This window comes from Macaca mulatta, chromosome 7 (assembly GCF_049350105.2).
Source record: "Macaca mulatta isolate MMU2019108-1 chromosome 7, T2T-MMU8v2.0, whole genome shotgun sequence".
NCBI classification, from domain to species: Eukaryota; Metazoa; Chordata; class Mammalia; order Primates; family Cercopithecidae; genus Macaca; species Macaca mulatta.
Window position 1 is genome coordinate 79,467,862 of NC_133412.1, and position 22,688 is coordinate 79,490,549.

The 22,688-nt window shown below is 49.3% G+C and overlaps 1 protein-coding gene across 9 annotated transcripts; it reads right to left on the minus strand.

Moving 5' to 3' along the window:
* Positions 1-5,898: 5,898 nt before the first annotated feature.
* On the minus strand, positions 5,899-21,354 carry PLIN1 (perilipin 1). Of its 9 annotated transcripts, none has more exons than XM_028851317.2 (9): positions 21,170-21,354; positions 19,134-19,192; positions 14,995-15,199; positions 13,270-13,352; positions 11,792-12,056; positions 11,304-11,476; positions 9,411-9,602; positions 8,748-8,993; positions 5,899-7,754 (listed from the first exon to the last, which is right to left on the minus strand). In XM_028851317.2, exons 2-9 carry the CDS (start codon positions 19,176-19,178, stop codon positions 7,395-7,397), a joined length of 1,569 nt encoding a protein of 522 aa, XP_028707150.2. In that variant the 5' UTR covers positions 19,179-19,192; positions 21,170-21,354; the 3' UTR covers positions 5,899-7,394. The 9 variants fall into 9 exon arrangements, with proteins under 9 accessions (XP_028707150.2, XP_077796428.1, XP_077796429.1 ...); XM_077940302.1 differs by having other exon boundaries at positions 11,762-12,056; XM_077940303.1 differs by having other exon boundaries at positions 11,762-12,056; positions 21,241-21,329.
* Between the last annotated feature and the right edge of the window lie 1,334 nt (positions 21,355-22,688).

Here is a 22,688-nt window from a genome sequence, read left to right on the forward strand (position 1 = left end):
CTTAAACCATACTTATAAAAATTAATTAAATGTAGGGCTGGGCCAGGCGCAGTGGTACATGCCTATAATCCCAGCACTTTGGGAGGCTAAGGCAGGCAGATAACTTGAGCTGAAGGGTTGCAGACCAGCCTGGGCAACACAGCGAAACCCCATCTCTACAAAAAAAAAAATGCAGGCCGGGCGCGGTGGCTCAAGCCTGTAATCCCAGCACTTTGGGAGGCCGAGACGGGCGGATCACGAGGTCAGGAGATCGAGACCATCCTGGCTAACACGATGAAACCCCGTCTCTACTAAAAAATACAAAAAACTAGCCGGGCGCGGTGGCGGGCGCCTGTAGTCCCAGCTACTAGGGAGGCTGAGGCAGGAGAATGGCGTAAACCCGGGAGGCGGAGCTTGCAGTGAGCTGAGATCCGGCCACTGCACTCCAGCCTGGGCGACAGAGCGAGACTCCGTCTCAAAAAAAAAAAAAAAAAAAAAAAAAAAATGCAAAAATTAGGTGGGCATGGTGGTACGCACCTGTAGTCCCAGCCACCCTGGAGGCTGAGGTGATAAGATTGCTTGAGCCTGAGAGGTCAAGGATGCAGTGAGTCGTGATAGCGCCACCGCACTCCAGTCTGGGTGACAGAGTGAGACCCTGTCTCAAAAAAAATAATAATTAATGAAATGTAAAAGCAAAACTATAAAAGCGTTAGAAGAAATCATCATGGCAAATATTAGGGAAGCATCATCATAACTTCATGGTAGGGGAGAGCTTTTAAAACATAACTCTCAGCACCATAGGAAAGGTTAGAAACAAACAAAAATCACAACTCAAAATTGCAAACCACAAAGGAAAAAGGTGGTAATTGTGACTAAATCAAAATTAAGAACTTTTGTTCATTGAAAGGATGAACAAAGAAACCAGAAAGAGAATGAAAATGCAAGCAACAAGCTGGAAGAAGATATTTGTGATATTTATCCTTGATAAGAATTAGTATTCAGAAAATATAAAGAACTTCTAAAAATCATTGAGAAAAACTAGGTCGGGCATGATGACTCACACCTGTAATACCAGCACTTTTGGAGGCTGAGGCAGGAGGATCGCTTGAGCCGAAGAGTTCAAGGCTGCAGTGAGCTTTGATTAAACCACTCATTCTAGCATGGGTGGCAGAGCAAGACCCTGTCGAAAGAAAGAAAGAAAGAAAGAAAGAAAGAAAGAAAGAAAGAAAGAAAGAAAGAAAGAAAGAAAGAGAGAGAGAGAGAGAGAGAGAGAGAGAGAGAGAGAAAGAAGGAAGGAAGGAAGGAAGGAAGGAAGGAAGGAAGGAAGGAAGGAAGGAAGGAAGGAAGGAAGGAAGGAAGGAGAAAGAAAGAGAGAAAGAGAGAAAGAAGAGAAGAGAAGAAAAAAGAAAAAAGAGAAAAGAAAAGAAAGGGAGAGAGGGAGGGAAGGAAGGAAGGGAGGGAGGGAGGGAGGAAGGAAGGAAGGAAAGAAAGAAAAGAGAAAAAGAAAGGGCAAATACTTCACAAAAGAGGAAATGCAAATATTAAATAAACATCATAAACAATGTTCAATATCATTGCTAATCAGGGAATTAAGTCCATGACAAGATTCCATTTTCCTCCCTTCAGATTTAGGAAAAGTGATTAAATTAGACAATATCAAGTGCTGATGAGGATGCTGAGTAAGAGGACTCTTATACTTCTGGTGAGAATGTAAATCAGAGCAACCACTTTGAATGGCAATTTGTCAGTATCTAGTTAATGATACACATGCTTTATCATTTAGGAATTCCACTCTTAGTCATATTCCCTAAGAAACTCTTATAAGAATGTTCATTGTCACAAAGTATGTAACAGTAAAAATACAGAAACAGGTCGGGCATGGTAGCTCATGCCTGTAATCCCAGTGCTTTGGGGGACCGAGGTGGGCGGACCACTCGTGGTCAGGAGTTCGAGACCAGCCTGGCCAACATGCTGAAACTCCATCTCTACTGAAAATACAAAAATTTAGCCTGGCGTGGTGGCTGGCGCCTGTAGTCACAGCTACTTGGGAGGCTGTGGCAGGAAAATCGCTTGAACATGGGAGGTGGAGGTTGAAGTCAGCCAGGATCGTACCACTGCACTCCAGCCTGTGGGACAAAAATGAAACAGTCTCAAAAAAAAAAAAAAAATTACAGAAACAAGCCAAATGTCTATTGACACGAGAGTGATGTGGCAGAGATTACAAGTTACCCCCATCCCTGGGATCTACTTCCCCTCCATTTAGGACTTCTGATTTTTAATTAGATGCATAGCCACTCCAAATGAAAACTGTATTTCCCATCCCCCTTTTAAACCAGGAGTGGTCATGTGACTAAGTTCTGTCCATTGGGTTATAAGCAGTAGTGTGTAATTTCTGGTGTGGAGGCATGCCATTCTCCTTTCTCCTTGCTCTTTTCTGTGGCTGGAATATGGAGTTGATGGCTGGAGCTGGAGCAGCTATCTTGATTCATGAGGTGACTTTAGGGAAAGAAATCATTCATGACAGAATAGTAAGGTTCTGTCCTTAAGATAGAAGGAACCTCAATCCCTGGCACTGCTGAGTGTCATTCCAGTCTGGACTACTCATCTCTGGGCTTTCACAGGAGACAGAAATAAACTCCTCGCTTGTTTAAATCACTGTGTGCTAGACTGTACTATTGTTCAGCAAATATTTGCTCCCTTCCCCTTCCACTAGGGGAGAAGTCTACTTCCCTGTCCCATTGATGCGGACTTGGCTGTATGACTTGCTTTGGCCAATGGAATGTAAGTAGATATGATACAAGGAGAGGACTTGAGATGAGACTTGGTTCTGTGCTCCAGTGATCTGTTGTGAGAAGAGTATGCCCCAGATAGCCACTGCCACTGACCCCTTATCCTGTGAGAAGAGTATGCCCCAGATAGCCACTGCCACTGACCCCTTATCCTAGAGCCCTGAAATAGCACCCCTGGTGCAGAACTGAACCCATGCACAGCCTGGAGCCAAGTTCAGCTGATCTGCAGAGCCATTGGGAGTGCCACTGTGATGAGCCAAACCATAGTTGACCTATGAACATAAAAATAAATGCATGTTGTTGTAAGCCACAGTTTTAGGACAGTTTGTTATGCAACAGTATCATGGCAAAGGCTGACTAGTACACATTGTTATTGGGAGCCTTCTGTCTTTTAAAACGGAATCCATTCTAATACAAATGACTGAATAAATTAGGGCATATTTATATATACTCATTAAATATAGAGTTTTAGAATTAAAATCTCTAGTGAAAATGAATGAAGCTCAGAAACATAATTTTGAGTGAAAAGAAGCAAATCTCAAGAATACACATAATCACACTTAAATAAAGCTCAAGGCATGCAAAACTCAATCATATTGTATTGGGGTGTATATATAGGAAGTAAATCTATAAAGAAAAGCAAGGGAATGAGAAACAACAAAATTCAGGACTGTGGTTATAGCAGGTTGGGGCTGGGGATGGGGAGGGATTGTGGATGTCATGCAGGATGTTTTAAAGATAGTGCTTGTGTTCTGGATGTAGAGCAGTGAGTAGAAGGGTCCAATAGTACATCCTGGATGGGGAGCTGACCACACAGGCTTGGTCCCCTCTCTGCGCACAGAGGAACCTCTGGATGACCCCACTAGCTCTAATGACATACTAACAAGGTATGCAGAAGTTTCCATTGACTCCGTTTACAGAAAAGCTTAGAAGAATTTGACTTTTTAGCTTGTAATCAACATTTTTTTTCTTTTTCGAGATGGAGTTTTGCTCTTGTTGCCCAGGCTGCAGTGCAATGGCGTGGTCTCGGCTCACTGCAACCTCCGCCTTCCAGTTTCAAGCGATTCTCCTGCCTCAGCCTTCTGAGTAGCTGGCAATTATTACAATTATTACAGGTGCGTACCACCACACCCGGCTAATTTTTGTATTTTTAATAGAGACAGGGTTTCACCTTGTTGGCCAGGCTGGTCTCGAACTCCTGACCTCATGATCTGCCAGCCTCGGCCTCCCAAAGTGCTGGGAATTACAGGCATGAGCCACCTAATCAACATTTAAATATTTAAAATAATTTGATGTATGCATTTTATAAATTTTGATTAAGTGTGAAGTATTTAAATGGTTAGGAAAGTTATGCTTAAGACAATGAGCTTCGAAGCACAAGTCATAGCGGTATCTCTCTCTCCATGCCCAGAAATCCCTTGGCTATTAAGATCCCAGATCATTATTGGGAGGAAGGCTGGGCATGGTGGTTCGCACCTGTAATCCCAGCACTTTGGGAGGCTGAGGTGGGCAGATCACTTGAGGTCAGGAGTTTGAGACCAGCCTGGACAACATGGTGAAACCCCGTCTCTACTAAAAATATGAGAATTAACTGGGCATGGTGGCACATGCCTGTAATCTTAGCTATTCAGGAGGCTGAGGCAAGACAATCACTTGAGCCTGGGGGCGTGGAGGTTGCAGTGAGCTGAAATCCTGCCACTGCACTCCAGCCTGGGTGACAGAGCGATACAGTCTCAAAATAAAATTATGGGAAGAAAAAGAGGTAAATAATTGCCTGGATAAATGTATGTTAATTTCTGTAATTGTGTGCATCTCCAAAAGCTGTGGCTGTGTTAGAAGTGGGTTTTGTAAGCTGGAATGGAAGGCATTGGGTATTTCTCTGAAGGACCCTGGGCAACCCAATGTGAAGTGGAGGTCTTTGCTAGGTCCTGAGCCACACTGGAGATACTGAGTGTGGGTGGGCCTTGCCAAAGGGATGCCCCGCAGAACAGGGGGAAGTCCCCCATTGAGCCTAGAGTCAAGGAAGCAAATGTGTGCCATTTAGAGGAGCTACTTTGCCCTTGTTACTGGCCAAAATATGTTCAAAATACTGAGAAGCAGGTTCAGTGTACCTTGCTGCCTAATCAAGAGGTTTCTAACAGTAAAAAGAAACTTACAACTTACACTGTTTGCTTCCTGGGCTGTCCTATTCCATATGTAGCCTCCAGCACCTGTGCGCAGGCCCGGGGCTGGGTGAGGGAACTGGGCCTGACCAGCAGGCATGTTGGCGGCTGCAGCCCTCATGCTGCTGAGGAGGCAGCTTTCCTGCCTTCTGGAGTATAGCCTAGCAGGAGGAGCCACAGGACTGGGGAGGAGTAGATAGCTAGGAATGTGGTTTCTGGAACACTAGGAAGAAAGCAGCATGGGTGGGTGAGGCCCAGGACAGGCAGGCATTTCTTTCTGTACATCTAGGCCTGAGGTCAATTCTCCAGCATCTGTCCCTGGGAGCCCTGCCAAGGCTGTGCTGGGCTCTGTCTGCTCAGCCCTGTTATATCAGCTTCTAAGAAACCCTCTTGCCAACTCCACCCCTCATCTTCCCTCCCCACCCCCCAGGGAACTGCTGGGTGTAGTTTATATCATGGAAGTGGGGTGGGGAGGGTCCATGGCTGGCTCAGGGGCCTGGCCACATCTTCATGTGTATATCTACCAGCTTCTCTCCTGTCCCCATTCTACATCCTCAGACTCCAAAACCACAGATCGAGGCCCATGACTCATTACACCAAAGATCTGCCAGGGCCCCAGAGTCAGTTCTAGGGCCCCAGAGTCAGTTTCAGGGAGCAGGGCTTCCAGGTGTGCAGTAGAGTGGGAGCTAACAGAGTGAGTGTTTATGTGTCTGAGGGGGACCTGTGGAAAATAAGTATAAATATATGGATGTCTAAAAGGACTGACTGAAGACTCATAATTTTCTGTGCATATTTCTGAAGCTGCAGGTGAAAATAACTAGAAAAATAGGGTTTGGTTTGGCAGGCTACTTGGTATTATCTAGGAATACTTAAAATGCACATATTCTTTCACCCAGCATGTCATGGTTACAAGTTACGTATCTATCACATATGTGTGTATATATATCTCCACACATGTACACTAGACATTTTTGATAAGGGTATTTATTATAGCACTGTTTGCAGTAGCAAAAAAGAAAAAAAAAGGAAACAAAAGTCCATCATTAGGGAACTAGTTAAATCAAATAAGGCGTATCCATATTATGCAGTAGTTATTATGTGGCCGTCGAAAAGAGCGAGTGGGATTTATGATGTGACACAAAAATCTCTCCAAGCTGTGTTATTAAGTGAAAAAAGTAGGCATGTATAACACCCCACAGCTTGTGTAAACACAAGCGGGGAGTGCATACACACGTGCCTGCAGGTGCATAGCCCTGTATACACGAGAGACGGCACCATGGTGGTTTTTAATGAAGGGGAACGGGGGGCTCGGGGAGAAAGACACATACCCTTTTGCAATGTTTGAATTTTATAGTTGTATCAATGCATTTTCTTCGCCTTTCTTTTTCTTTTTTTTTTTTTTTTTTTTTTGAGACAGAGCCTCGCTCTGTCGCCCAGGCTGGAGTGCAGTGGTGTGATCTCGGCTCACTGCAAGCTCTGCCTCCCAGGTTCACGACATTCTCCTGCCTCAGCCTCCTGCGTAGCTTGGGACTACAGGCGCCCACCACCATGCCGGGCTAATTTTTTGTATCTTTTAATAGAGACGGGGTTTCACTGTGTTAGCCAGGATGGTCTCGATCTCCTGACCTCGTGATCCGCCCGCCTCGGCGTCCCAAAGTGCTGCGATTACAGGTGTGAGCCACCGAGCCCAGCCATGAATGCATTTTCTAGATTTATCAAATATTAACATTTCCCTTGGAAAATGGGATTGGTGATGAACTGTGGCTATAAAGTCTATATATGATCACCATTTTTGTTCCCCAGCATCTGGAGGGCATCAAAAGAGTGACTATGCAGGTGCAGGCAGTAATGATCCAAATGGAAATGTGGCTGTGAGCAAGAAGCTGGCTCTATGAAGCACAGGCCTGGGACTCAGCCTGTGAAGGGGCGAGTACTCAGAAAGTGACACTAGTATTTTAAATAAACATGCAAGAGCTTTTGCATCTGATTGTTCCCTTCAAAGTAGTCTGCTGGGAGCCTAGACATCACAGGATCTCCCAGTTCAGTGCTAAGAATGTGTCAAAATCTTCTGTTTGGACCTTCAGAATGGTGACAGGAGTTACTCATTCGTGACAAGTATTTACCCACAGAGGCAGAATCTGAATTTTGGAAAGTCAAATGTCTTTTGGCCACAAGTTTGGTTAAAGAAATGAAAAATCAAGTTAGGCAATTACTCTTTTAGTAAAAACCGAGCCATAGAATCAGAGCAGGCTGCGGCTCTGGTGTCCCTTAAAAACTGGCTCTGAGGGTGAAGCCCCAAAAGGATGCTAAAAAAAAAAAAAAAAGTGTGCCTCGGCAGCATCATCGGGATGAGGCTGGGGTCCCCAGGGGACCATTTTGAAAGCGGCAACGCTCGCCTGGGCTGTGCGGGTTCTGTTTGTTAGAGAAACCCGCCCGCCCGGGGTGCGGCGACGGATGCGGCGACTCAGCTCTTCTTGCGCAGCTGGCTGTACTGCGCGCGGCCCAGGATGGGCTCCATGACGCTGGGCCGGAAGAAGCTGTCGCTGACCCTGCGCTTCGGCTTCTCGCGGGGCACGGCCGGGAAGGCCGGGCGTGGCGCTGCGGGCGTGGCGACCTTGTCCTCCAGGCCCGGGCCGGGGGGCGCGCCGGGGCTCTGCGTGCTCCGCAGGCTGCGGCGGGGCTGTGCGGCGCGCGGGGCGGGCTCCGGGCCGGCGGAGGGCGCCCCTGACGCCCTGCGCTCCGCCTCCCGGCGCTCGACCTCGGCGGGCGGGTTGTCGATGTCCCGGAATTCGCTCTCGGGCTCCATCAGCGACAGCCTGGGGAGCTGAGGGCCCGGCAGCCGCCTTAGAGTCCTGACTTGGCCCTGGTCCCTGCGCCTCTCACCCACCGCCCCTTCCCGGGTCCCTCGATTGTTTCCCCGGGAGCGGCCGTCAGGAGGCCACAGGCTGGGGAGCGGTTCAGTAGTTTGGGGGGCACCGGGGAAAGCCCTGAGGTCCTACCCACTCTGAGCTTCTCCATGGACCAGGTGGCCGCTCAGGCAAGCCAAGCGTCCCAAAGTTTCAGGATCCCCTAGGCCTCCCTGAGGGGAACCCTCAATGGGAGGTCATCAGCTTTCCTAACTCTTCCTTGCAGCCCACACAGTGACCTGGCCAGGGATGGGTACACTTTCTTGGGGCTGGCCCGAGCGCAGGGTGAACAGGAGGGCTGCTAAGATCCCTGGCATGCTGCTTGCTAGAGTGACTGAGTAACCCACCCCCTTACCAGCTCTAAGGGTGCTTTCTGCCCTGACCAGCCCCCCTCAGGCCTGCATAACCTATAACTTGATTTGGAAAGGGGTTCCCAAAGCGATGGCATTGGTATCCCCTGGGTTTTTCCTATTGGCGACAGGTGATAGAATTGGGTGGAGCCTGCTGCTGTCCCCTGGAACTCATGGCCCACCCCTCAGGGTGCCCTGGAAGTCTCTTCAACCCCTTCCCGTGCAGCAGCATGCAAACCTGCCTAGCACCTGCCCGGCCCTTCAGTTGGGAGCAAAGGGGTGAAGGTGAGTCACTGGGATCCCGGAACTAATGGCTGGAGACTCCTCTACCAGCAGGTGGGAGGGGCTGTGGGGAGAGGCCTCAGGCCAGAGCCATGGGCCTCTATACTCTTGGGGCTGGGAGGGGCCCAGTATGTCAAGGCAGGGCACTGAGGACTGCAGGGAGGTCTCCAGAGGAGTAGGGAAAAGGAGGGGGACTGCATCCCCTTCAGTCAAATCTACTTTATCTGCCCTGTCCGGGCCCCCTTGGGACACTAACAGTTTGCCAGGGGTGGTACTCACCGGCACGTAATGCACCACCGTGTCCACCACATTGTCAGTAACGCCCTTCAGGGCATCTGATAGAGACATGGCCCTCCCCTTGGTCGAGGAGACAGCAGGAGCTGGTGTGAGGTGCAGCACCCTCCCTGCCATGCCCAGCACAGCTGCAGGTGCCCATGTCACAGCCGAGATGGTGGTCTGGAGGGCCTTCTGCAGGTTATGTGCCACACCGCCCAGGAGCCCTTGAGGGCCTGGCAGGGCTGCTACCTGGGGGCCAGAGCAGGGTCAGTGCCTCCTGCAGTAACTCCCCTGACCCTTCCCTCCTCACCAGCCCCAGAGCTCAAGGGAAAAGCATGAGAATACCAAATTTACAAAACTTCAGGCTTATTCTGCCACTAGCAGTGTGGCCTTGGACAAGTCACATTCCCTCTCTGAACCTCTGTTTCTTCTGCAAAATGGGACAATAATCTCTGCCCTGCCTATTTACAGAGTGTTGCAAGGATCAGCTGAGAGAATGACATGGAAGTCCCTCATCAGCTGGGCATTTGGGGGTGGGGTGAAGGGTGTTGCACACACATGCCATGCCCCTGCATCTGGGCCAGAGTTCCTGAGTTCACCCTATGCCTCTGCTTCTCACCACTTCTGTGAACTGGACGACCTTGAGGCTCCCACTCTCCCCCTCACCTCACTGAACTTGTTCTCCTCTGTCTCCAATTCTTCCTCCTCCTCCACGTCCTCTCCCTCCGTGTCTGTCTGGTCCTCATGATCCTCCTCCTGGGCGGCTGCGAGGCTGTGTAACCAGGGCACCCGCACTTCACTCCTCCGCCGGGACACCGCCTGCATGGCCACTGAGGCACCCCACTGGGCCAGGCTGCTCTGAGGGAGGATGGCAGCAGATTGCTGGCTCAACTGCCCCTGCTGATGACCAGGGAGCCCCAGCAGCCAAAGCCCCTCGCCCCCAGGGTCCAGGCCAGGTGGTGAGCAGGGCTCGGCCCCAGCAGACTTTTCTTGAAACTTTTTATTGAATGGTAATCTACATACACTAAAGTGCACACATCTTTAGTGTAAGCTTTATGAATTTTTATAAGAACACACCTGTGTAACCACCACAGGTCAAGACATAGACCATTTTCACACCCAAAGACTCCCTGTGTCCCCCACTCAGTCCATAGTCCTTCAAGAGTAACCACAATCCTGGTCTCTGTCACCATGCCTTCGTTTTGCCTATTTTTGGACTTCATATAAGTAGAGTCACATCATGTGTATTCATTCATTAATAGCTCCTTTAGTTAAATATTATGGTGTAAGTTTCACCCATGTTGCTGCAAATGGAAGTAGTTCCTTCTGTTTCATTTCTGTGTAATATTCCATCATACGCATTTCCCGTAACTTATCCATCCTACAGTTGATGGGCATTATCATTGCTTCCAGTTCTTAGCTAAGGATATCGCTGATCTGAACATTTTTTACTTGTCTTGGGAGACTTAAGTGCTCATTTCTGTTGGGTATACACTTAAGAGTGGAATTTCTGGGCCATAGGATATATGTTTGTTAGCTTTGGTAGATACTCCTCCCAGATCTCTAAAGAGTGAAACATTCAATGAACCAGAGTGTCCCATGGGAAGAAATTGACTGAGCAAGTGGGCTGGTGTCTCCTGAGGCACATTCTAAACCTCTAGGGAGCCCCACAAACAGAGCCTCCTTATTACACAGCTTTTGGGGATGCCACTCTATTCCATGTGAATGGTGGCATGTGAGGTTCTGCCCACTGCAGGCCAGGCCCAGGCATGTGACTCAGTCTCAGTCGTTATTGATGCAGGGGACTGAGGGGAACTACTACTCCTGTATCCCTGCAGGGGCAACACTTGCTTGAATGAATGATCCAGGCCTGATGATGCTTTTAAAAGTACTGCTCAAAAGATGGCTGAAAAGTAGTAATCTTGTTTGCTGACCTTTATGCTTTAATGTTGTTTTATTTTCTTTTCTGGTGCTAGTTTCTTACTAAAATTCCTTATGAAAAAAATCCAGCCTATTTCTGCTAAAATACAGAGAGGTGGAGGTGGGGAGTGGTGGGGAGTTAACTCTCCCTGGGCCTAGAAAGGGCAAATTTACCTTGGGTGCATTGGTGCTGGGTACACTCTCCCTGACAAAATGGGTTGTGTACTTTGTTTATTTAAGGACGACAGTCCCTAGTGCTTGCATAGCAGATGGAAGTCCTGCTGTCTTATAGGTGGGAAGACCCATAGAAAGAGGCCGACTTGGGGGGATGAAGACTGGGGCTTGGGGGAGACTCAGAGGGAAATGGGGGAGATAGAAGTGAGTGGTGGGGCAGGAGCACTCTAGCAAGGCAGGCCTGCCCTTGCTTAACATCCTGTCCCTTCTCTTTCCCTGTGGTCTGGAAGGCCATCCCTCTACCCCTCTCAAGGCCTCTTGTCCTTAGAACTAAAGTCCTAGCCCAGGTTGGAAGAGAGAATGTTCTCAGGACAGGAAGGGGCGATGGGTGGGGGATGGGAGGGACTAAGAGGCCCACAAGGCTCCCAGGCATGGGACCAGTCAGAGCTCAGGGCAGATACTCACCAGGGGCGCCACTCCTGGGATCCACATGGCCAGGGTGTGGCCCTGCTCCAGGGCCCGGGCCATGGTCTGCATGGTGTGTCGAGAGAGGGTGTTGGTCAGAGCCCCAACCCTGCTCATGAGGCTCGGCTTGGCCTTAGGAGACTTCTGGGCTTGCTGGTGTCCAGGAGCAGGGGCTGGGTAGCGATTTGGGGCGAAAGAAGAGAAAACAGGTAAGAGAGGGGCCGGGGAGATCTGGGTCATGTCTAGGACTGGAAAGCAGGTGTTCTAGCTCCACCACAAACTCACTGGTGAGTTCCACAACTCACTTTCCCTCTTTACAGATGGGGTGGGGGCGGGGGGGAGGGTAAATGATTATGAATCCATCTGAAAATCCCACTGGCCTTCCCTATTCCAGAGCAGTAGCTGGATGAGCCCTGCCACCTCCTGCTGATTCCCAGGCAGTGTGTGTGACAACTCACTCCCAGGCCGAGCCTCCGAATGGCAGGTACCTGATTCTTCCTTGTCTGGAGGGAGGAGGTACTCCACCACCTTCTCAATGCTGCCCAAGGCCAAGTCGGCCCCTCCAGAAGCCAGTCGGCCAGCTCGAGTGTTGGCAGCAAATTCCGCAGTGTCTCTGGCCACTCCCCAGGCAAGCTCGCACCCAGCCAAAGCGGCCCCCAGGACCTTGTCTGAAGTGCTCGCGATGGGAATGCTGATGCTGTTTCTGGCACTGCGGAGGCGGGTGGAGATGGTGTCCTTCAGCTCAGAAGCAATCTGGGGGAAGTTGGTGGGGGTGTTAGGCATGTGGTCTTGCAGGCCCTGGAAGGGCCACCCTTTCGGGGTCTGGTGGCCTGAGCCCAGGTCCCAGGAAGGCGTCATCTAAAGGCCCAGGGAACTGGCACTGATATTTGGGTACCTGGAATTAAGCTAGGCTTTAAAGGGAGAGGGCTCCAACCTTCCTTGTGCCAACTGTTTGGATCTCCTGGCTTCTTCACCCCCATCACTGCCTGTCAAGAGCCCTCTCATCCTGTGAGGATGACCCCAAAGACTCCTCCTTGGTGCCACCTGTCCTGATTCCCTCATGCTCACAAGGAATCTCCTTCATCCTTTCCTCAGAACACAGCGTTTCTATTGATTTATAGGTGTGCTTGATCTTCCTACAAGTTCTGCATTGAAATAATTTATCTTTTTCTTCATTATCCTGGGAGCACCTTTGTGACAAAAATGTTGCCTTTAATCTGGAAAAATGGGGAGCAAAGGACACAGGCCTCACAGCTCAATGGACCTGCTCTCACTGTTTCCACTTACTGGTTTCCTTTCTGTAAAATGGAGATAACAACCCCTATCCCAGAGGGCTGACAAGAGGATTAAGTGAGAGTACTTGATAAAGCATAGGTGATGGCCCCGGGCATAGGGTAGGGCTCAGTACATGTTTGTGGGAAGGGTAGTTGGTCAATGAGATAGATGAGGTCAGAGACTGAAGCTTATTCCCCAGAAGCACCAAAAATGAGTCCTTATCATAGCAACTACCTAATAAATATGTAGCCAGGTAAAGTGACTTTCAATCTCATGGTCCATAAAATGTTGGATCTTGAGGATATGGGATGACACTCCTGGGATCTGAATGAGTGTGACTCATGACCTTAAGCAGCTGTAGTCGCCAAGTGGTCCAGGGCAGACGGTGGAACCTCAGATCCCAGGGTGTGGTATCCGGAGGCAGTAGGACTTGCCAGAGCTCCTGTTTGGGTTTGCCTCTGGGCTCGTGCCTGCTGGTCCCAGAAACCCCATCTCCATTTAGCTTCACAGGGAGAAGAGGAGCCTGTTGTGTGGTGTGGCCTTGGGAGCAGGCAGCCTCTGCCGGTCTTGGACAACGCTCACCATGGGACACAGACTTCCAGTCACGGCATCAGCAGCCCCTGCCCTCTCCACCCTGAGAGGTGGTGACGACAGAGTGCAGGGAGGCTTCAAGAGGTGGGAAGGGGCTTACCTTTTCAGGAGGGTACTGGAGGGCTGGAATCTTTTCCTCCAGGTGGTCCAAGCCTCGGCAGGCCAGCTCATTGGCAGCTGTGACTGGAAGGAAGGGGTCAAGTTTGGATGAGTCCTGCCTGTCTCCATGAGAATCTAGCAGTGGCCTCTGTGCCAAAGAAGTGACTTGGAGCCCTCAAATCCCAAGGCCTGCTGCCTCCCCAGCATCTCTGGGCCCCAGGCCCTTTGCCCTCTTTAGCCCCTGTCCACAGGGACTCCTCGAGACCCGGGCCAGTTTCTTACATCTGTGTGGGAACTCTGGAGTCACTCAGACCTGCACTCAAAAGGCCAAGTGACCACGTCTAAGCAGCCTGTGGCCTCAGCAAGTCACAGCCTGTCTGAGCCTCTGCTTCCTACCTTGTGAAAGGTGAATTAATGGTGCCTGCCTGGCAGAATTTTTATGAAGAATGATGGGAGCTATATGAATCACCAACAAGTACTGTTCTTTCCTTCCTTCTCTTCCCTCCGGACCTGCATGGGGGCTCTGAGTGAGCATAAGGAGGGAGAAGAGAGGTGTGAGAGGGAGGCAGATGGCAGTGAGGCCTTGGGGCTGGGCCTGCTTAGCTCTCAACATGACAAACTCCCAGCATAGCCAGTGCAGGCCCCAGGCTGTCCATGCTCTTCTTTTTAACCACTCAGTGTTGAGATGGTCAGCTGTCTGAAGAGGGTCGCAGGGAAGGGAAAACAGTTGCCCCTGGAGAGTGGGCTTGCATCAGAGATGCACCTGCTTCAAGGGGATCCCGCCTGGGTCTGCTGGGACATTGGCTCTGCAGCCATGGCCACTGGGGGCCATAGCTTTCAAAGAGAGTTCTTTGTACTCTTTCATATATTCTTTCTCCAGATACCTTATTTTTCTTCACAAAATTCTCGAGCAGCAGAGAGCCCAGATGACTTAGCTGTCTTCCGGTTGGGCAGAATGAGACTCAAGGCAACTATTTAAGGAGCTTGCAGCCAGGCACAGGGCCTGGGCCTACTTTACATCTGTCCTCTCCTGTTTGCTGTGTGGAGTCCTCAGCTACCCATAATTCTGTAATTAGGATGGTGGAAAGTGCTAGACTTTTTGGCATTACTGCGATTTCCCTCAACCCTGTCAAGAGCTATGCCTTGGAGACCACATTTTCGGATGCGGCAGAACAATTTGAGTGGTGCACACCTGGTAAGGCCCATAAGAGAACCGTCTTCTGCCTCCAGGGCCCTGGCTAGTGGCTCTCTGCCGCCCCCACCTGTCATGAGCCGCTACCATCAGCTGCTGGGCTCAGCCAGCTTTCCCCTCCCTCCATGCCGTCCAGCCCTGCCAGGCCCCCTAGTGTGGCTGCCTCTGCCTCTGCCAGACTGCTGGTTCTTGCTGCTGCTGCCTGTGCTGCTACAGTGAGTGTCTGGTCTGCCATGGGCCCCAACCTCACCACTGCCTGCATAGCTCTGCCTTCCCTTCCCCTGCAGATTCTCTGGCCATCATTGTTATCCTAGGCAAAGGCCAGCTGGGCCACAGATAGGCATCTATAGATGAAAAGAGATCTGTATGTATACCATTATATCCATAGATAAGAAGACCATGCAATGGGATGTGGGCAGTTAAGCAGACAGACAAGCAAGTTATCAGACAGTCAGACAGACTGAGAGGCAAACAGACAGACTGGCAGGTAGGCAGTGAACAAGCAGGCAGCTGCTGAGTGCCGCGAGGACTCACACTGGGTGGACAGCCTGCGCACCACCGGCTCCATGCTCCAGGCAGCCAAGTTACTGGCGCTCTGCACGCCCTTCTCATAGGCATTGCACACAGAGGCCACCAGGGGGTGGGCTTCCTTAGTGCTGGTATAGGTCTTCTGGAAGCACTCGCAGGTGCCACTCACCACCGGCAGCTGCAGGACCCGCTGTAGCACATTCTCCTGCTCCTGGTGTGGAAGGAACACATTCAAGTTGTCCCACCTCCCTCTCCAGCCTCCCAGGAAGGGGACCTCAGGGTCATGGAGTCCAATGGTGCAACTAGCCTGAGTCCAAGTGACCTGGGAGGAACCAAGGCCAAAGAGGTCTCCAGATGCCCCAATCATGAGAGCATGGGAGAGCCCATGGGGAAAACAAGGCCATGTCCTCCTGGTCACCATCCAGGTTCTGGAGAGCTGCCAAGGCAATCTCTGTTCTCCAGGGGCCAAGTCAGATCCCATCACCCCCACCCCCACCCCAACTCACTCCCCTGATACCTACTAGTAGAGAGCAAGTGTTGTTAATGTCTAGAGTTTTAATCCACCTTTGATTGGTGGCTTCTCCAAACATTTTTCTGGTCTTTCTGAGGTACTGCCTCCCCGCCTGTGTATCCTGGCCCCACTGCCTAGAACGCTCACCTTCCCTCCCACAGCCCTTGCTGCCTGGCAGAGTGCCATTCCCTCAAGACTCCACTTGACCAGCACCTCCCCTGTGAAGCTTCCAGACTCTCCATCGCATCGGAAACCACTCCCTCCCTGGCTGTCTCCACATTCATTACACAGTGCTGTGGTTATGGGTATTCATCTCACTCCCCGTAGACTGTCATCTCTGTATCCCCAGAGTGTAGCCTAAAGCATGGCACAGTAATGTTAGCTGAATACCTGAACCACAGTCAGGGCTGTGCCTAGTAGAATGCGTAGGTTTAGATCTGCCCAACTGCACAGAATCACAGAATCTTAGGCCCCCAGGGGACTTTGTGGTAAGAATCCTTTCCATCGTTTCTCTGGTAGACTTGTATTTGTTTTTATTTATTTATTATTTTCCTAGAGACAGGGTTTCACTCTGTTACTCAAGCTGGAGTGCATTAGTGCCATCATAGTTCACTGTAACCTCCAACTCCTGAGCTCAAACAATCCTCACATTTGTGCCTCCTGAGTAGTTGGGACTACAGGCATGTGACACCATGCCTTGCTAATACTTTTATTTTGTAGAGGGGGCAGGTCTTGCTGGTCTTGAACTCCTGGCCTCAGGCGATCCTTCTGCCTCAGCCTCCCAAATCACTGAGATTATAGGCATGAGCCTTTGTGCCCAGCCAAGACTTATATTTAAATATCTGCCTGAATGAGAGCTCTCCCCCTCATAAAGTGACCTGTGTCCCTTGTTGGACAGCTTTGCTGAGCTGAAATTTGCCTCCATCCCCCTGTTCCACACTCTGCCCTCTGGAACAAAACTGAGCAAACCTATTTCATCATTCATGGGTTGGCCCTTCACATATTTGAAGTCAAATATGTCTCCCTTAGGAAGTACCTCCATCATGTTAAATGGCTCCAGTTCCTAACTTCGTTTACAAATGGTCCACACTGTGGTCTGGTGACCCCCTCTCCTGGACATGCTACAGTTTTACATTATCTTTCTTAAAAATATACTACCCTTGCTTGAGCCCAGGAGTTTGAGGCCAGCCTGGGCAACATAGGGAGACCCCGTCTCAACAAAAAATAATGATAATAATAATTAGCAGGCATGGTGCTGTGTGCCTGTGGTCTCAGCTACTCGAGAACCTGAGGTGGGAAGATCACATGAGCCTGGCAGATGGAGGCTATAGTGAGCCATAATCATGCCACTGCACTACAGCCTCGATGACAGAATGAGACCCTGTCTCAAAAAACAAAAAAAACGAACAAACAGAAAACACTCAAAGACAGCACTCTGGGTGTGATCTGTGCGTGCTGAGTGTAGTGGAACAATCGTTTATCATTTCCAGGGTGCTATGCTGTTAGTAATGCACCTTTGGCAGCAGTCACATAATTAAGCTTTAGGTCACCTAGGAACCTTAGTGAAAAAACACTGGTCTTTGAGTAAAAGAGTGAATTCTAGGGCTAACAGTAGAAGCTCATGCCTATAATCCCAACACCTTGGGAGGCTGAGGCGGGATGATCATTTGAAGCCAGGAGTTTGAGAACACTCTGAGCCACACACACACAAAAAAAGCTAGTCATGCTAATATTTGATGGCATGTGGACTACAGAGTCCCAGCTACTGGGGAGGCTGAGGTGGGAGGACTGCCTGAGACCAGAAGGCCGAGGCTGCAGTGAACTACGATGGTGCCACTGCACTCCAGCTGGGGTGACAGAGTAAGACACTATATCTAAAAAATAAATAAATAAAATTAAAAGAACAAATTCTAGGCATGCAAAAGGGAAAGAGCATTTGTCAGGTGCCATTATGCTGCAGGCACTGGTCTGGGTGCCTTGGTGACATGAGCTCACTTAATTCTAACAGCCATCCTCTGGGGTTAGCACTGTCACCAACACTGAGTCAATGAGGAGACTGACGATCAGAAATGGGAAGTGATTTACCCAAGATTCCACAGCTGGTAAGTGGCAGAGCCAGGATTCCAACTCGAGTTGGAAATAGCCTGCCTAGGATTATCTTCAAAATAACACAAAGTGAAGGAATTAATGGAAGTGAGGATGAGGCAGGATTGGCCATGAATTCATGGTCTTCAGGGCTAACAAAGGGTACATGGGGCTTATTATGTTCTTTTCTGTCTGTTCTTATGACTGTTGAGAATTCTCCATATCTAAAGTAAAAAGAAAAAACTCCCCAGGTCAGATTCAGATGCTCAGGCTCTCTGTAACTTTGAATATGACACTGTGGCATGGTTTTGCTCATGAAGTGAAGACCTGGCCTGTTCTGTTTGTAGGAGGGAGAGTTCAAAGATCCCCATCAATGAGACCTATGTGTACACTAAGACAGAGCAGCCCACAATGTCTTCGGGTTTTTTTGTTTTTGTTTTTGTTTTGAGACGGAGTTTCGCCGTCTCCCAGGCTGGAGTGCAGTGGCGCGATTTCGGCTCACTGCAAGCTCCACCTCCTGGGTTCACGCCATTCTCCTGCCTCAGCCTCCCGAGCTGGGACTACAGGCGCCCGCCACCACGCCCAGCTAATTTTTTGTATTTTTAGTAGAGACGGGGTTTCACCGTGTTGGCCAGGATGGTCTCGATCTCCTGACCTTGTGATCCGCCCACCTCGGCCTCCCAAAGTGCTGGGATTACAGGCTTGAGCCACCGCGCCCAGTGAAAACATTCTTTTTAACAGTTTGGACAGAGCCTTCAGAGGTTGTTTTAGACAAAACCAAAGGGGGAAAGAGATCCTGGGAAGGGAATAAACCACCGTGTGTTAGAATGGCTTCACTATGTACTTGACCATTTTACGCCTCTCTCTTCTATTATTCAATACAAAACAAAGTGATTCCTAGTGCAAGAGTTAGTATAAGCCTAACTTGGGCAAGGTAGATATTGTACAGGTCCACAATTTTTAAGTTTCACTATCTGAACTGTGTGCAAATCTGAGATGCCTTGCCAGGAGCCATCAAGCATTCCTAAAAGTATCAAACCACTTCGAATCACAGTGAAAACCAGGTCAGAGATAGAACACCAGACACAGGGAATATCCCACCCTTCCCCTGACACAGCAGCACAGGCTGTGCACCGTCTGACTCCGGGAGGTGCCATTTGCCATATGAATGATGCTGGAGACAAAGAATGCAGTGGCTCTGCACTGAATACACATCCAGCTGGGCGGCGGACAGAGCATGGGCTTCTGCGTCAGGGTTTAAACATAGTCATTCCCTTCCTCTCCACTCCCCACTGTCCCTAAGCCAGGATTTCTGTCCCTTTTTTCCAAGGTGCTTGGTTTTTAATAAGCGTCTTTTTTCCTCTCCCAGATCCTCCAACTGCCCTCTACAAAAGGTGGTGAGGGCAAGAATAACTAAGCCATGGTAGTCAATGAACTAGGATTATAATCTGGGCATATCTTGCTCTAAGTCCCCTGCATCTTCCCTCCCTGCTTCTTCCTCCTCCCTCAGTTGTCCATCCCCTGTCACAGATGAGCCCAAGTTACTTACAGGGAGGTCTCCATCCAGCAAGGTGGGGCCTTTGTTGACTGCCATCCTAGCTCTTCAAGCTGCAAAACAGAGTCCCAGGTCCCATCAGAAGCCCTCAGGCTTGAGCTCCACTGGGTCACTTCCCTACTTCTCATGGCCACCAACTAGGCCCAGGCTGCCTGGGGGTCCATTTGCCCTGAACGGAAGGCATTAGGTTGGAGGGTGAATGTCACACACAATAGCCCCACTCCTTAGGGTCCCATAGGAATGAGTTGCTCCGTAGCTTACTTGTCAAGACTGATGTTTCTTTCTTTCTTTCTTTCTTTCTTTGAAATGGAGCCTTGCTCTGTCGCCCAGGCTGGAATGTAGTTGCACAATCTCAGCTCACTGCAATCTCTGCCTCCCGGGTTCAAGGGATTCTCCTGCCTCAGCCTCCCCAGTAGCTGGGATTACAGGCGCCCACCACCACGCCCAGCTAATTTTATTTTATTTTTATTTTTTGTATTTTTAGTAGAGACGGGTTTTTTTTTCTTTTGAGATGGAGTCTCACACTGTTGCGCAGGTTGGAGTGCAGTGGCATGATCTCTGCTCACTGCAAGCTCTGCTTCCCGGGTTCACACCATTCTCCTGCCTCAGCCTCCCAAGTAGCTGGGACTACAAGCGCCCGCCACCACGCCCGGCTAATTTTTTTTTTTTTTAGTAGAGACGGGGTTTCACCGTGTTACCCAGGATGGTCTCGATCTCCTGACCTCATGATCCGCCCACCTCGGCCTCCCAAAGTGCTGGGATTACAGGCATGAGCCACCATACCGGCTAATTTTTGTATTTTTAGTAGAGATGGGGTTTCATCATGTTGGCCAGGCTGGTCTCGAACTCCTGACCTCAAGTGATCTGCCCACCTTGGCCAAGCCAAGAATAACGTTTTTTATAAGAGTTCAGGTTAGGAGGCCAGGCGCAGTGGCTCAGGCCTGTAATCCCAGCACTTTGGGAGGCCAAGGCGGGTAGATCACCTGAGGTCAGGAGTTCGAGACCAGCCTGGGCAACATGGTGAAACTCTTGTCTCTACTAAAAATACAAAAATTAGCCAGGCATGGTGGTGGGTGTCTGTAATCCAGCTACTTGGGAGGCTGAGGCAGGAGAATCACTTGAGCCCGGGAGGCGGAGGTTGCAGTGAGCTGAGATCATGCCACTGTATTCCAGCCTGGGCGACAAGAACAAAACTCCGTTTCAAAAAAAAAAAAAGAGTTCAGGTTAGGAAATAAAAAATGCAGGCAGCCATAAGAGATAAAAAGTTTTAGCTAAAGTCTTAAGGCTCTTTAATGAGGGTCCAAAAGAAACTAAAACAACAAGTTTCAAGCTGGGTGCATTGGCAAGCACCTGTAATCCCAGCTACTAAGGCTAACATGGGAGAATTGCTTGAGCCCAGGAGTTTGAGATCAGCCTGGGCAATATAGTGAGACCCCCATCTCTAAAAAAATAAATACGCAAGTTTCAGGTTTCATCTTTGAAAAGGCTCTGGGTTAATTCCTCTATTTCTCTCTCTCTCTCTCTCTCTCACTCTCTCTCTCTCTGTGTCTGTCCCTCTCCCCCTCTCCCTATCTTTTTTTTTTGAGACAGGGTCTCAATCTGTTGCCCAGGATGGAATGTGGTGACACAATCATGGCTCACTGTAGCCTTGATCTCCTGGGATCAAGGTACCGTCCCACCTCAGCCTCCCAAGTAGCTGGGACTACAGGCATGTACCATTATGCAGGGCTAATTTTTTTCTTTTTTTGTAGAGACAGGATCCCACTATGTTGCCCAGGTTGTTCTTGAACTCCTGGGCTCAAGTGATCCACCTGCCTCGGCCACCTGCAGTGCTGGGATTAAAGGCATGATCCACTGTTCCTACCCAATTCTTCTATTTCTAAGCAAACATATCTGTGTTCTGGAAAAGACAGTAGCCCCAGAATAGCTATTCTATACTTCTGGTATAGAGTATCTATACCAGAATCTCTCCCTCAGTAGTTTCCCTGCAGAGCTTTTCATCCCAAGCAAAATTCCCAAGAGGCCCTTACCTTCAACTTCTTCCCTTTAATGTTCATAAACAAGCCATGTAAGGCAGGTGCCCCAGGACCCCAACACTCACTCCAGCTGACCGCCACGTCAGTCTCACAGAGCCCAGGCTGCAGAGCGTCTCCTCAGGCAGAAACAATTCCTACCACTCCTGGGAGTCTTGGGCAATGCTACTAACGCCTCCCAGCTAGAGGAGGGCAGAGAGGAAGAAAGCAGGGTCAGCAGTTGTCATGGTTATCTGACCCAGGGTTCCCCGGGCATATCCTAACTTCTCTAAGGACATTTAGCAAACAAGGAGGTAGGTGGCAGAGCTGAAGGAGATCCAGGCTCAGAGGACTTAGTATTCCAGAGCCATGAAGCATCAGTTCTATAATGTTCCTGCCCTCAATTCACAAAAGTCTGCTTTCCAGAAAGAAGGTATAGATATACACATCGTTAAACTCAAAAGCTCTAAAGTTCTATATACCTCTGCAATCTTTTGGCTCCTTTTCTGTAGAGGGTCTTGTGGGACAGTTCTCAATCCATTTCTCTCATCTTTTCTTATTTACTAGCAAGAGTGAATGTTGAACAGTAAAATTTAAACCCACACAGAAGAGTTCATCTGAATGTATTCGTCTTTGATTATGGAGATAAATTGCCCCCAGTGAAGAAGCAACAGAGCCGGGAGTTGTTTTTGACAATATAGCCTTTGAGGGAGGATTTTCCACTTCTTAGAGTTCAAAAAAATTTATTGAACTTTACCTGGCCTAAGATGCTACCAGAATGAAAAGTGGGAGAGCCAAGTAGATTTTTGTTCCCCTAAGTCTGGATAAGCGACAGTGTTGACTAAGATTCTATCACTAATCAATAGCAAGACAACCAAGAACTAGCACCACTCAACCCTTCTTTAGCCAGGACTCAAGCACAAGCCCAAGTTCTAGTTCCTGGCTTCAGATATGATGGAGGACTATGGTGTAAGCCATAGCTTTCAGATTAACTAAGAAGGGCCTCTTTGTGAAAATGGACAATAGGAAAACAAAACGTATTTTCTTTGTTGCTGGTGGAATTACATGTATTGTTGACTCTTCTAAGTCACACACTGTGGGCAAGAGAAGAAAGAGATGGGAGTGGGGAATTATGAAAGATCCTTGGTAATAAATTACATATCTGTGATGCAATAAAGTAGGGAATGAGAAGGCAGGAAAGGGAGGAGTCAAGCGGGGAGGCTTCAAAGGAGTAATATGCTATACATTTAATACTTATTGATCCACCCTGGGCTTTTCAAATGTAAGGCAGTAGAGAGGACAAAGTATTTAAAGAAGTGGCCTCTGCCCTCACCTCAAGGTTCGGCACAAATCATCTGTGAGGCTGTGACTGGACAGCAACCTGAGCCAAAGGGCAGTTTTCAGCCTTCAGAGTAGTGGCTTTGGGCCAGAGGGAGTATAGGGCTTTGTGCCTGAAAGCTCTGCCAAATCAACTAGTCCTTTGGCTGCTTTAGCTGGGAGTGCAGAATGTGGGTGAGAGGTGAGAAGTGGTGAAAGG